At 38.5% G+C, this 14,036-nt stretch overlaps 1 protein-coding gene across 6 annotated transcripts in view; it reads left to right on the top strand.

The window, feature by feature from the left end:
• Window positions 1-14,036, top strand: part of NOTCH2 (notch receptor 2) — a 189,906-nt gene that overhangs the window by 65,330 nt on the left and 110,540 nt on the right. For all 6 annotated transcript variants that reach the window (XR_004178395.1, XM_021922900.2, XM_021922897.2 and 3 more), the window contains exon 2: window positions 6,369-6,450. Coding sequence is in view for 5 of the 6 variants with exons in the window: in XM_021922897.2 (XP_021778589.1) it covers window positions 6,369-6,450 (82 nt within the window). In the remaining variant the exon portion in view is untranslated. The remainder of the gene's footprint in view (window positions 1-6,368; window positions 6,451-14,036) is intronic.

The following is a 14,036-nucleotide window of genomic DNA, read 5'->3' as shown; positions in this document are numbered from 1 at the left end:
GCTCACAATAGTTGCTCAACAAATATTAGTGGAACTGTATTAAAACTGAGTTTTTGCTCACATATATTGTTTATTTTACCTTTAGTGGATCACTTCTCTTTATGCCTTCAGTGCTATACTTTTTTAAAAGAAGTGTGTTAGTCTGTTTTGCATTGCTCTAAAGGAATACCTGAGGCTGAATAATTCATAAGGAAAATAAGTTTATTTGGCTAATAGCTCTGCAGATTGTACAAGAAGTTTAGAGCCAACATCTGCTTCTGGTGAGGGCTCAAAAAACTTTCATGGCTGAAGGTGAAGAGGGAGCAGGTATGCAACATAGCAAGAGAGGAGGGAGCAATTTATAGGTTCTTTCAAACAACCAGCTCACATGGTAGTGAGAACTCACTCATTACTGCAGGTGGGCACCAAGCTATTCATGAGAAATCTGCCCCCATAACCTAAACACCTCCCAGTAGGCCCCACCTTCATCATTGAGGATTACATTTCAACACGAAGTTTGGAAGGGACAAAATAGCCAAATTATATCAAGCACAAAGAAGAAACAGAAAAGGTCAGTGGTGGAGCTAGTATTCAAACCCAGATTCGTCTAATTTCTACATCCGTGCTTTCAACTGCTTATCTGCATTGCTTCAAATATTCAGAAAAGAAGAAATGTTTTCTATATCCCAGGAACTTAAAAGTGAAAAAGCAGAGAGCTAGAAGACCATGTAGTGCTGAATTGAGAGTCATGAGTGTTACAAGGATAGGGGGTGGTGGCCCTGTGAGGACCAGAACCCTCCAGGGGAAGCTTTCTGGGTGAGGCAAGAGGTGAACTGGGCCTTGAAGGAATGGGTAGAATTTAAATGGTAATGAGGAAGGCAGCAATCAGAGGAAGCAGACATGTATGGAGGAATGGAACTGAGTTCAATGGTGATTTGTTCAGGAAAGAGGGCATAAACTGGGCAGAGAATGTAGTGGAAGTGGTGGGGAGTAATACTGGGCAGGTAAGGTAAGCTCTGATCTGGAAGGCCAGCATGGGAGCCTAGACTGGTTGAAGTAAGAAATGGCTTGTCCTTGGAAGAAAACGTGCCAGACTTGGTACTGTGTGAAGGTACTGCACAGACCTCCCAACTGGTTCTTAGGAGAGCCAAACTGAGATTAAGTTCTGAGAACTAAGTAAGAACTGACAGCCATTGTGGGTTAGAAAGTAGTGGGGCAACATGTTACAGGTAGTGCTTCTGGAAGGTTAGATGCTATTAGAATAAAATCATTGCCATTTTGGGGAGCTGGGAAAATGGATGTCTTCAGTCTAGTCTAAAAAGGGGTGATTTGAATAAGCTTATGTAAGAAAGAAAAGAAAAGCCTTTTTACTCACTGGACCATTTCATAATCTTGACTTTTGTCAAACATAAATCTGTGTCATTTTTCTTATTTAAAACAGCTGAGTAGTTTACTCTCCTACTTAGAGCTGTGATCCTTATCATGGGCTCTTGTGATCTAACCCCAGCCTGCCTCCCTGGCCAGTCTCCTTGCTTAATAACCTCTAGCCATATGACCCTGGAATACCAGTCTCTTTCCCACTTCAAGGCCTTTACACTTGTTGTTTCCTCTGCCTGGGATGCTCTTCCCTCATATCTTCATGACACTTGTTCATTTACAGTGTAGCTCAAAGCATACCTCCTCAGGGAGGCCTTTCCTAGACACTGAGGTATGCTCCTGCACCCCCAGCCTTCATGATTGCTTTTTATCCCATTACTGGGTTTTGTTTCCAGTGGAACTTATCACTTATTACTGTCCAAAATGATTTTATTTATTAATTTTTTAGCCACCTTTCTCTTATAGAAATAAGGTTCCTGAGGACAGGGAGTTTATTCATTATACTACGGTATCCCTGACGTCAGGACCTGTGCCTGCTAATAGTAGATGCTTTCTAAATATGTTCTGAATATTAGGTAGCTAGTTCCCAACTGCACGGCCCTGAAAGTGTATGAAAATTGGAAATTGGCTTCTAGATTTTTGTATTACATTGTCAAGTGATGGAGTGATGAGATTGAAATCTACTGCTTTTTGCCCTTTTTTTTTTTTTTTTTGGTGGAGTAGAGGAGGGCCTCTACAAGCAGCAGATACTCACAGTAAATAAGATTTATTTCAGCCAGCAAGTATTTATTGACATGAAAATTGGGGGAAAAAGTGACTCTTTGTGAGTGACTAGTTTCTTGGAGTCTATTAACGCATCAGTTTAAGCATCAATTCTCTATAGTATGATTTAATGTTTCTTTTTTTACTTTATAAACATGAAGCTGCCTTCAATTTTATTGTTAAATTTAAATGTTTTACATTGGAAAAAAGTAAATTGAATTTTAAAGTGAGGTCTTTCCCAGTCTCACTTTCATGGTTTCAGGTTATCAAAGTTTTAATTTCTCTTTGTATGGAAGATAATTATAATATTCATTTTTGCTCCTGAGTAAAGCCACGAGTCTCAAGATTATTTTTCTTTTTTAAAAATTAGAATTGTCAATTTATAGTTGTATACATTTATGGGGTACAAAGTGATGTTGTAATTTACAAATACAATGTAGAACAATTGTATCCTTCATCTCAAATATTTAACATTCTTTAAAATTTACTCTGTTAGCAATTTTGAAATGTACAATATTATTGACCATATTCACCACACTATGCAATAGATCTCAAACATACAAAAAAAATATTCTTCTTGTCTAACTGTAGCTTTGTACCCATTGACCATCAGGCCCGTAGCTTCTGTAACCATCATTCTCCTCTTTGCTTCTATGATTTTGATGGTTTTTAATTCTACATATAAGTGAGAACATGCTGTATTTGTCTTTCTGTGCCTTATTTCACTTAGCATAATGTTCTCCAATTCTATCCATGTTGTCTCAAATGACAGAATTTCTTTCTAAAGGCTGCATAGTATTCCACTCTGTATATCTACCACTTTTTTTTTCTTGTTTTTTGAGACAAAGTCTCACTCTGTCACCCAGGCTGGAGTGCAGTGGCGCGATCTCAGCTCACTGCAACCTGCGCCCCCCAGGTTCAAACAGTTCTTCTGCCTCAGTCTCCTGAATAGCTGGGATTACAGACGCGCTGTAACTTTTGTGCTTTTAGTAGAGACAGGGTTTCACCATCTTGGCCAGGCTGGTCTTGAACTCCTGACCTCATGATCCACCCGCCTCAGCCGCCCAAAGTGCTGGGATTACAGGCGTGAGTCACTGCACCTGGCCTATCTACCACCTTTTATTTATCCATTCATCTGTTGAGGGACACTTCCATAACTTAGTATGGGTGTACAGACATCTTTTCAATAAACTGATTTAAAATATTTGGGGTCGATACCCAGCAGTGGGATTACCGGATCATGTGGTGATTCTATTTTTAGTTTTTTGAGGAACCTCTGCACTGTTTTCCACAATGGTTGTACTAATTTACATTCCCATTAACAGAGTAGAAGGGTTCCATTTCTCCACATCCTGTTTATTCAGGCAGTATATTATCATCTAAATCATCTATGACCTCTATATTATATAGCTTTTGAGTATTTTTAAAAGTGGACACTCAAGCTTTCATATATTTGTTGTCAATGTGTGGTTCCTCAGACCTGTGGTGTCAACATCACCTGGGAATTTGTTAGGAATGCAGATTCCTAGGCTCCCTATGGACTTAATCAGAAATTGTGGGGGTCAAGTCCAACACCCTTTTTTAAAAAGCCCTCCAAGTGATTCCAGTGCTTGCTGAAATTTGAGAACCATGGCTCAGTAAATGTTAAAGGTTCAAGGTAGCATGATCCCACAAATCAGCCAAGTGGCATTAATTATTAGCCTGGTAAGCCCACCTTCTTTTCAGTCACTGAGTTTGATTGGTTCACTAAGGCTAGGCTGTAAAGTTATTTGCTAGATTGATTGCTACATATTGACTTTGGGTTGTTTGTATTTCTCTGAACCTGTCACTGTAATGATTTGTCAAGACACTTAATAGGAATAGGCCGTGATTTTTGCACCCATGGCATTCTGAGTCATGGGTGGCTGGGTCTTTATGCACTCCAGGATAGGTTTCTTCAGGCACTGGGCATGCCATTCATGTACTTTTAAGGCGGGAGCTGTCGCTGGTGGATCACAGGGTATCTTCAGGGACATTTAGTTCACTCTCAGCTTGGTTTACAGGTGGGGAAATTGAGCCCCCGTGAAGTTGTGCTTTGCTTGCAGTTAGAGGTACAGACAGGATTTCAGGTCTCCTGAGTCCCTCCACTGCACCAGGATTCCTGCAGGGGGACAGAGCTACAGCTTTTTCTGTGCCTACAGGACATTCCTTTCCTACTGTGAGGGTTTTATTTATTTATCATTTTATTTAAAGAAAAAAAGTAAATAGAAAAAACCCCGGAAGTTCTCACTGAAACTAATAAAAGTGTCTAAAGAGAATGAAAAAATCAGTTTGAGAACTTTGGTATGGAGGAAATAACCTGACATTAACTGTTTTAATTATAGTTGTTGCATTGGGCTTATCAGTGTGGGAAGAGGGAGCATTTGAGCCTTACAGGGAAGTGGGATATGGACAGCAAGATGACCCTCTTCCTGAATTTGCCTGTTTGGGCCTGCAGCCTGGTGACTCTGTGTGTGATCCCAACAGCTGTCATAGAGATGGGCTGGACTTAGCAGAGACCTGGGTCCTAGGCCCAGCACTGCCCACCAGCTAGTGGTACAATGCCCCATGAAGAGGCCACTTATTCTCTCTGGCCTTCACTATTGGTAAATAGGTATAATAATATCCACCCTGCCAATCCTGAGAAATTTCAGGGAGTGGGAAGCAGTGTATCTCGGTGGTTAAGGGCAGAGTCTCTGGATTCAAATTCTGGCTTTCTAACTCACTGGTATGATAGTAGGCAGGCCACTTATCCTCCCTGTTTTCTCACCTGAGAATGGGTATAATAATGAAATTTACTTCTAAGGGTTGTTGTGAAGATTGAATTAGTTAGCTAATTTATGTAAAGTACTTAGGACAGTGCCTGGTATTTAGTAAGTTGTATGTGTTAGCTCCTATTATTATTACTATTACCATTAAAAATATTATTTTAAGGATGGGATGCATTTTCTGTAAACATGTTCTCAAATGATTCCACTACTGGATACAATACTGGGCAAATAAAGGGCTTTTATGCAGTAATTGGTGGAGGAGTTGTTCTGGCATCCAGCTTGCACCTGGGCTATTGGTTTTGATGCCAGGGATGGGCAGGCCTAGAGTCTCTGATCTTGCACAATTTATGCATAGAGTGCTGTGGTTAGAGGAAGCTTGGAGTGGGAACTTCTCAGTTTTGCTTTCAGGTTTTTATACATTAACTATCATAAGAGATGGGCATCTTAATAACCTCCAAGGAAGAGTTCATGAGCTTCAATTTTGATATTTGTTGTTTGACTAAGTTTCTTTCTGTCTTACCTTTTCAGTTGTTAGGGTTCTCGATATGTATTTTGGTGATGAAAATTTCAACTCTAAAAGCTAAGCAATCAAGATACTCTAATTATCCAGCAAGTGATTGGCAGATTTTGCGTAGACTTCTTCCATTCTTGGCTGAAATCAACGAAAATTTCTACTATTGCTGTTGTTTTTGTTCTTTTTTCTGAATAGTCTGTTTTTGGGAGGGCCTCAGATGGTAAAGTGCCTTTTCATTGTCTCTTAAAGGGAATGGGGGAATCAAGAGTTTGAGAATTTTTATTTTATCTCCTTCTATTTATTTTGATACTCTTTCTACAATCTGTATTTATGTTCTACTCCCCATCTTTTTATGGGCCCCTTAAAGCTAGAGATTATGTTTATTCATTTATGTATTCCATTTCTCCTTTTTTCTGGATCCTAATTTTGTGCCTGGTACATACTAGGCTCTCAATTTCAGTTTGTTGAATAACTGTTATTGCTGTTTCTGATTACTTCTTGAAGTGGTCTGTTTTAAAACTTCACCTGAAGGCTAAGTAATTCATCAATATAATGGTGATCTATTATTTATCTAACATTTTCCTAGACATTCATTGATGAATCCTTAGAATACTCGTCTGAAGTATCTAAATCCCAAGATGATCTGTCATGTCATAGATGGTATGGCTTTAATTTTTAATTGGGAGAAGGAGATGTAACAGCTGGAGATATTGGAACACAGAAAAGTAAGAGCATCATTCAGGACCACAAACATGGTTGTTGTTGGAAGATACTTTTGGAATAGGCTTCTGTGCTAGAAGCCAAAAAATAAAAAGCTGATTAAAACTCTAAAAAGAAACCCAAATTAGGTGGGAATGAATGTTGATCTGGATTGGATTACTCTTCTTTGGTGTCTTAGGGTTATGATTAGTGACTTACTTCTAATGTGCATTTGTTTCTATTTTTAGCCTTGCAGTGTCGAGATGGCTATGAACCCTGTGTAAATGAAGGAATGTGTGTTACCTACCACAATGGCACAGGATACTGCAAGTAAGTTTTTCTCTTCGTGTATTTTCTTTTTGCGATAGAACACTGGACAAGATTTGGCTCTACTCCTCTATTTTTAATACTTCTGTGGAATGTTACTGGTTCTTGAGCTTTCCTGGTACAGATTTTGGTTGGGGGCGAGGATGGAAGGATGTGGATGCCAGGTAATTAGTTAATAAGAACTTCTTACTATCTTACTGTTATCTTTCTCACCATGAAAAAGACTTTTCAGTGGGTGGCTAGTTAATATATATGGGGTAGGCCGGGTGTGGTGGCTCACACTGGTAATCCCAGCACTTTAGGAAGCTGAGGTAGGTGGATCACGGGGTCAGAAGTTCAAGACCAGCCTGGCCAACATAGTGAAACACCACCTCTACTAAAAATACAAAAATTAGCTGGGTGTGGTGGCACATGCCTGTAGTCCCAGCTACTCAGGAGGCTGAGGCAGGAGAATGACTTGAAACCAGGAGGCGAAGGTTGCAGTGAGCTGAGACCATGCCATTGCACTCTAGCCTGGGTGACAGAGCAAGACTCTGTCTCAAAAAAAAAAAAAAAATATATATATATATATATATAGATATACACACACACACACACATATATACACACATATATACATATATATACACACACACACACACATATATATGTATAGTAGATTCCCTTGTGTTTTTCAGTTTAAGGCATACTCTTAGAGTCTTCCCTTAACGTGTTAACTATGATCTTGTTTTTAAGTAAAACCAAATAGATATCAACTTTAATATTCTGCCCAGTATAAGTGAGTATTATATTCATATTTGTTTTCTAGTGTAAAAAATCTAATTCTGAAAGTGAGACAGTGAGAAAGGAAGATGTATGCATATGTGTAGATGGGGCAGGGAGCAGGGGCTGTGAGTGTGTATTATTATATGGGGATAAAAGAGTAAAGATGAAGGAAAATGCAGGCTAGTTCTTAAGAGCATTTTTTTTTTTCCTTTTTTCTCCAACCATCTGCTCTAGCCAAGACATTTTGTTTGTTTGAAGAAGGCTGTGAGATAATTTCATGATAGCTTTTCTAGGTTTCCTCCAAATAATTTTTTTTCTTCTACCTCAATTGAAAATTTTTGAGAGGAATATATATCCATTCTATTTATTTCAGGGAAGATGCTGGAGAAATAAGATTTGGTAATACGAAATTTCTCTTCCTTCACTTTTGTGAGGAGTAATTTTTCTTTGCTTTGGTAGAGGTACTTGCTTAATAAGCATTTTACATGAGTTTATCCAACACATTTTTATTTCTTACCAGAAATGTAATTACAGCTTTTTTCCAGTGAGATCTGTTCTGACACCAGGATTTAGTTTTTTAATGTTATAAACAAGATTAATTTTTTCACGTCAGAAATGATTTTCTTCACTAAAGTGAAAATATTTTAAGCTGTGATGACAGTAAAGCTTAACAATAGGTTGTTTGGATTGGAATAAAGATAACATTGGAAATAAAGGTTTTATGTAGCTTATTATGGGCTGCTCATTTAGTTTTTCTAGCTAGGGGAAAAAAGTGTGGTATATTCTCCTCTAAGAATGGAGATACAACTGGAGATAATAAGGGAGGGAACTTAATACCTTAGAGTTGGCCACTAAAATCTTGTTCAGTCTCTTTGTGCCATTTGGTGCCTTAGTTGCTTGCTTTATTCTGTTATTCAACTCTTATGGTAGTTAACCCCATTGCATTATGGTCATTTGTTGATGTGTTTCTTCTACTAGAACGTGAGGTCTTAGTCTTATGCATTTTTTGCATAGTTAATGCCTAGTACAGTGCCTAGTATAGTTATTGTATAACAATGTGTTTCTTAAACTAAAAGGTGCTAAGTAGATATCATCATGCACATGTTTCTTATCTATTTATGTTAAATAAGAAGACACTGGTTCTCTCCTTTAAAAATTTTAGTGTGGTGATTCCTCAAGGATTTAGAACCAGAAATACCATTTGACCCAGCAGTCCCATTACTGGGTATATACCCAAAGGATTATAAATCATTCTACTATAAGGACACATGCACATGTATGTTTATTGCAGCACTATTTATAGTAGAAAAGACTTGGAACAAACCCAAATGCCCAACAATGATAGACTGGATAAAGAAAATGTGGCACGTATACACCATGGAATACTTTGCAGCCATGAAAAAGAATGAGTTCATGTCCTTTGCAGGGACATGGATGAAGCCGGAAGCCATCATTCTCAGCAAACTAACACAGGAACAGAAAACCAAACACTGCATGTTCTCACTCATAAGTGAGAGTTGAACAATGAGAAGACATGGACACAGGGAGGGGAACATGACACACTGGGACCTATTGGGGGATAGGGGGAAAGGGGAGGGAGAGCATTAGGACAAATACCTAATGCATGTGGAGCTTAAAACATAGATGATGGGTTGATAGGTGCAGCAAATCACCATGGCACATGTATACCTATGTAACAAACCTGTATGTTCTGCACATGTATCCCAGAACTTAAAAGTAAAATTTAAAAAAATATATTTACTTCACATAGCATTCAGGATGGTAATACCACACCACACAGAGAGGTAAATTAGTTCTATCTGAAGGTCTTTCAACTTGGTGACTTATATGTGGAGAATTTCGAATAGGTTCTAAGTGTTTGCCTATATATTTTTGGTCTGACATGGGGAGAGAAGGTTTCTAGGGGAGACCAATCTCTGAGCATTTACCAGGAGAGGACACCTAAGGGTCACTGTTGGGAAGAAGTCCAGTCGTTCTTTGTTGGACTGTTGGGTTACTAGTCTCATACTTGCCAACCAAGGTTGGAGAGATGAAGTTGCCACCAGTTCCTGGAGAACACTGCTGAGGGCAGGCACCTGTGGTTGATGAAAATGGAGCTGCCTAAATTCTGTCCCTGGGTACTTGTTAATTGTTGATAGGATGGAATACTTATGGATACAGTTCTGGGTGTGTCCCTCAGATGTCTTTCTTGTTTTGAGGGAAACAAGCTCCTTCAGAGAGAGTGAGAAAAAAATTGCTGAGGCCATCCTTTTGGGAGACCAAGATGAACAACAAAATTTGTATAAAGAGAGTGATTCCCTACCTCAGCAAAAGTAATATTAGCATCTTTAGGAGTGGCAGGGTTAACATAAGTGGACATAGAAAAAGCAAGAACAATATCAAGGCAGCCATGTCAATCATTCTACAGTGCTTTGCCTACCTCCACAGAATTTTAAGCAAAATTTTATGCAAAAATAATGTGTACTTAGCGGAGCTTTCAGTATATTTTCACCAACGTTACATTTTTTTCTATGGAGAAAGAAGATGATCTAGCTTGTTCAGTAAATATTATTTTCACAAAATAGTAAATAAATATTAAAACACTTAGAAGGTTTATAAAAAATTCTATCAGGCATGCAGGGCATGCGATTATCTTTTTATTCATGAGATTGCTTAGTGGATTAAGAAAAGAAAGTTGAAGCCAAATTCCTTTTACAGGGCCAGGGTGGGGGTAAGTGGTGAGTGGTGGGATGGGAACTGGTAGAAAATGTTTTAAAATAGAAGGAATCTGACTATCTGTTTAGACAGCATAATGCTACTGATTCAGCTAAAATATAATGATTGTTTATAGAAATTATAAAAATCCTTGATAAGATCACATTGACAGATGAAGATAAGTACTTTTGAAGATTAGTTTTGTACTCAGCTCAACTGTTTTTTCTCACTGTTAGGAGCCTAAGTACCCTATCAGTCTGTGATTAGATTTTGATGCCAGATAAGGAGAACCTGTGTAATCTTGCATAAAACTCAATTATTGCTGTTAAATAACTACTGTCAAATCTTAATAAAGCCCTCTCACTACAGAGAGATAAGATATTTTATTCTTTCTCTTGTCCTTCTGGGAGGTGTAAATATATGATTAAATTTGATGTCATTAATTACTTTCAAGTTGTTTGCTTCGGGTTTTCAAATATAAACCATTCTAAATCCCAATTCGATTAAAGGTCATGGACAACTCAAGTTCACTAGGATTCTGGGGGTAGGTTAGGTTATGATTTGTGTAATTGACAAAATGTGCATTTTAAGCACATATTTATTGTAGTTATTTAAAATCTTTGTCTGCTAGTTCTTAAAATCTGGGTTGTCTATGGATGTGTTTCTGTTTCTATCAACTGCTCTTTCTTTGGACAATGGGTACAGTTTCCCTTTACTTTACACATGTATGGTACTTTTACATTATTTTAGTGGATGTTGTGGGTCATAGATTTTAAAGTTTGTCTCCCACTAAAGAATGTTGAATTTTGTCAAGATTGGCAGATCATCTTGATCCTATGGATGCTAGATTTTAGGACACGTTAGGGTGGGCCTACTTCTGTTCTGCCCTTAGTTCAGTGATATAAATCTTAGTCATGGGATAGGGCTCTTATTCCCAAGATGTGACCCTTCTGGGGGTTCAGTGGAAAGTGTGAGGGGCCTACCAAGCCCTGAGGTGTTCATTAAGCTCCTCTAAGGTAGAACGAAACCCCCAGCCCCAGGAGCCTTCTACTTAGTCTTTTCAGCTGTCCAGCTCTTACTTCCTCTTGGGTTTCTGAATCTTATCTTGCTCATGCATAGTCAGGAATTATTTAAGGATTTGAGCAGAGTTGTATGCATCCTTTGAAGCTACCCACTCTGTGGTTCTGCCTTTTCCAGGATTTTTCCTCATGTTCTAGCTGCTGTGACAGCTCCAGATACCTCTGACTCCTCAGCATAGCAGGACTTCCGTTTTCTGCTTGCACACTGTTCCTCTTCTGCTGGATGAACTGGGATGTACCTTCACAGAAAAAAAAACAAACTGTAAATGTGGATTTCATATAGTTTACTTCGCTTTTTCTGAGGCTTATATCCCTTCTAGTTTATGCCTGCTTTTAGTGATTCTCCAGTGCCTTTGATATTTTGTCCAGAGCAAGAGGGTTAGTCTGATATAAGTTACTCTGCAATTGTTTTTAATGATGAAAATTGGAAATATAAAGGGGCCTTTCAGAATTTCCTACATACCACTTGGTAAATATCTAACATAGTGTTCGTGTAATAGCAGAAAGTCACCATGCGTTGTATACGTTCCTGTAGATGGGTGCTTGCATTTGAGAATGTCTATTTTTTGCCAAAGTGCTGATCTAAAAACTACACTTTAAGGTAAATTATTATAAATATAAAGTGTTATAAAATACAACTTTGTGTCACGTTTTATCTAAAACTTGTCTGCTAGCTGTAATAAACAGTAAACATTAACAGCTAACAATTTTCCTTGCCAGGATTAGGTAGTCATGTTGGTGGTCCAGATCTCCTGAATCCATCCAAGAAAAACTAGAGCCATTGCTTTCTTTGTCTTCTTGGTAGATGTCTGTATAGTAAGTAGAGGGTAGAGACACTCATAATCCCTTAGAACCTAGCTTTTTATGGAGGATGTGTTGGCAATGTTTGTGTTGTGGTGCTTCTCCCCCAGAAAGGCATTTCAGAAGTCATGGCTGACTCAGCATTTTCCCCTTTCCTTCACCTTCTTGTGAGTGCATTCATGGAAGCACAGGGACATTGTCAGATCAAAGAAATAGACAGGGAAAAATATCAGCTGTTAAATCACTTTCTCTTTCTTCTCAGCTGAAACTGGTTCTGCCAGCCTAGTTCCTTCAAGTAGGGTGCCTATTTAGCTGAACATTGTGTATATAGTTTTTCTGGAAAATGATAGCAGAAGCTTAGCCACTCTTCCATAGTTTGTTAATCTTTTTAACATAAAATAAAGAATGCTGTTTTTTGGCTCATTAAATACCTAGAGTAATCTCTTCTTAAAATGTAATGCGTTCAGGATTTCTTAATTCAAGGATTATTTATTGCATGCTATTTATGTATACAACATATAACAGATAACTCAAGTATGTGGTAGTAGTTGCAATATTGTTATCATATTATTTCACACTTCTTTGGGAAGTCATAAAATAATTACCAGTTCATTAACCTGGACTTCTTAGAGGGATTCAAAGTAAAGCCAAGTATGAAATAAACTGACTATAATGTGGCCTTCTATACGGGGCCACCAGTGAATGGCAGGACTGGGACCATGGTGAGGCGAGTAAGGCACTGGCCTCACTTGTGAAATTTAAGAGAGTGCCAAAACAACCCAGTAATCGAAATCAATAATATTTGTATGTAGTTGTTCAAAAAATCAAAATTAATGCAAAATAAGTTGAAAATTATCAAAATTTTAAATAAGGAGATCAGTACTCCTGATTTTTTCTTTTGCCTCATGAACTAGCATGGCTCAGCCTGGCACTGGTGAGTGGAGTAAGGGTCAGGGAAGATCCTTGACTGATGACATGAAGAGGACTTGGGTTTTTTTTTTTTTTGAGATAGAGTCTTGCTCTGTCACCCAGGCTGGAGTGCAGTGGCGCTGTCTAGGCTCACTGCAAGCTCCGCCTCCCAGGTTCACACCATTCTCCTGCCTCAGCCTCCTGAGTAGCCGGGACTACAGGCGCCTGCTGCCACGCCCAGCTAATTTTTTGTATTTTTAGTAGAGACGGGGTTTCACCATGTTAGCCAGGATGGTCTCAATCTCCTGACCTCATGATCCACGCACCTCGGCCTCCCAAAGTGCTGGGATTACAGGCGTGAGCCACAGCGCCCAGCTGAGGACATATGCGTTTTATGCCAGATAGTCTTGAGTCCCGATTCCTATTAACAATTGGATCTTTGGCAAGTTAAAGTCTATGATGCTAGCTAACATTTACTGAGCACTTATTGCATTTTAGGGTCTGTTCTCAATTAAGTAGTTTACATGTATTTACTTTAGTCCTTATGTGAGGGAGAGACTATATGGAAGCTAAGAGAAGTTAAATAGTTTGCTCAAGATCCCATCACTCTTTAGCGGACCTGAGATATACTCGTGGAAAATGTGCTGTCACCCTGAGTCTCAGTTTCCCTATCAATAAAATGGGACAGAATTACCTGTTTTAAGTTGGTAGTTCAAATGGAACCTTCTGAAAAGGAAGTGTGGAACATTTGAAAGTATATGAAAGGAGGACTTTTCAGATCAGGAATATGATTAAAACACTGCTTTATGTAATTTCTAAATTTAAAGACAGTAGCATTAGGTAGGCTTGAGTACCTCATGTCATACTAGAACACTGAATCTGCATGTAGTTACATGAGTGTACATGGGCCAGGTTTGGTGAATATTGCATGAAAGCTCTATGTAATAACTATGGATGAAATATGAGAAGAGGGCAGTGAAGGTAGGGATAGAGGATATTGTCTATGAAAGTGTGCTTCAGTAGAGAGAACTAATTTGAAACTTCTCCTTTCTTTTTACTAATGGAACAGGAGCAAGTCCAGACAGATTTATGCAGTTGTTAAATTGAGACAGGTTAAATTCAGTGATTTCTGATAAATGTTGTTGCCAGCACAAAAGTCACAAGTTGTTGAATATGGCACCTTACATTTGCATAGTGAGTTACAGATGCATATGAATATGTCCTGTGAGGCTTTTCGTTGTATTAGGACTTGAGATCTGGACCCTTTAACAGTACCATTCCTAAGTGATTCTTATTAATACTTATGTCCTATTAAAATCC

The sequence above is a fragment of the Papio anubis genome, chromosome 1 (assembly GCF_008728515.1).
Source record: "Papio anubis isolate 15944 chromosome 1, Panubis1.0, whole genome shotgun sequence".
NCBI classification, from domain to species: Eukaryota; Metazoa; Chordata; class Mammalia; order Primates; family Cercopithecidae; genus Papio; species Papio anubis.
Note: the sequence above shows the minus strand (reverse complement) of the source record. Positions and strands in the feature narration are given on the sequence as shown.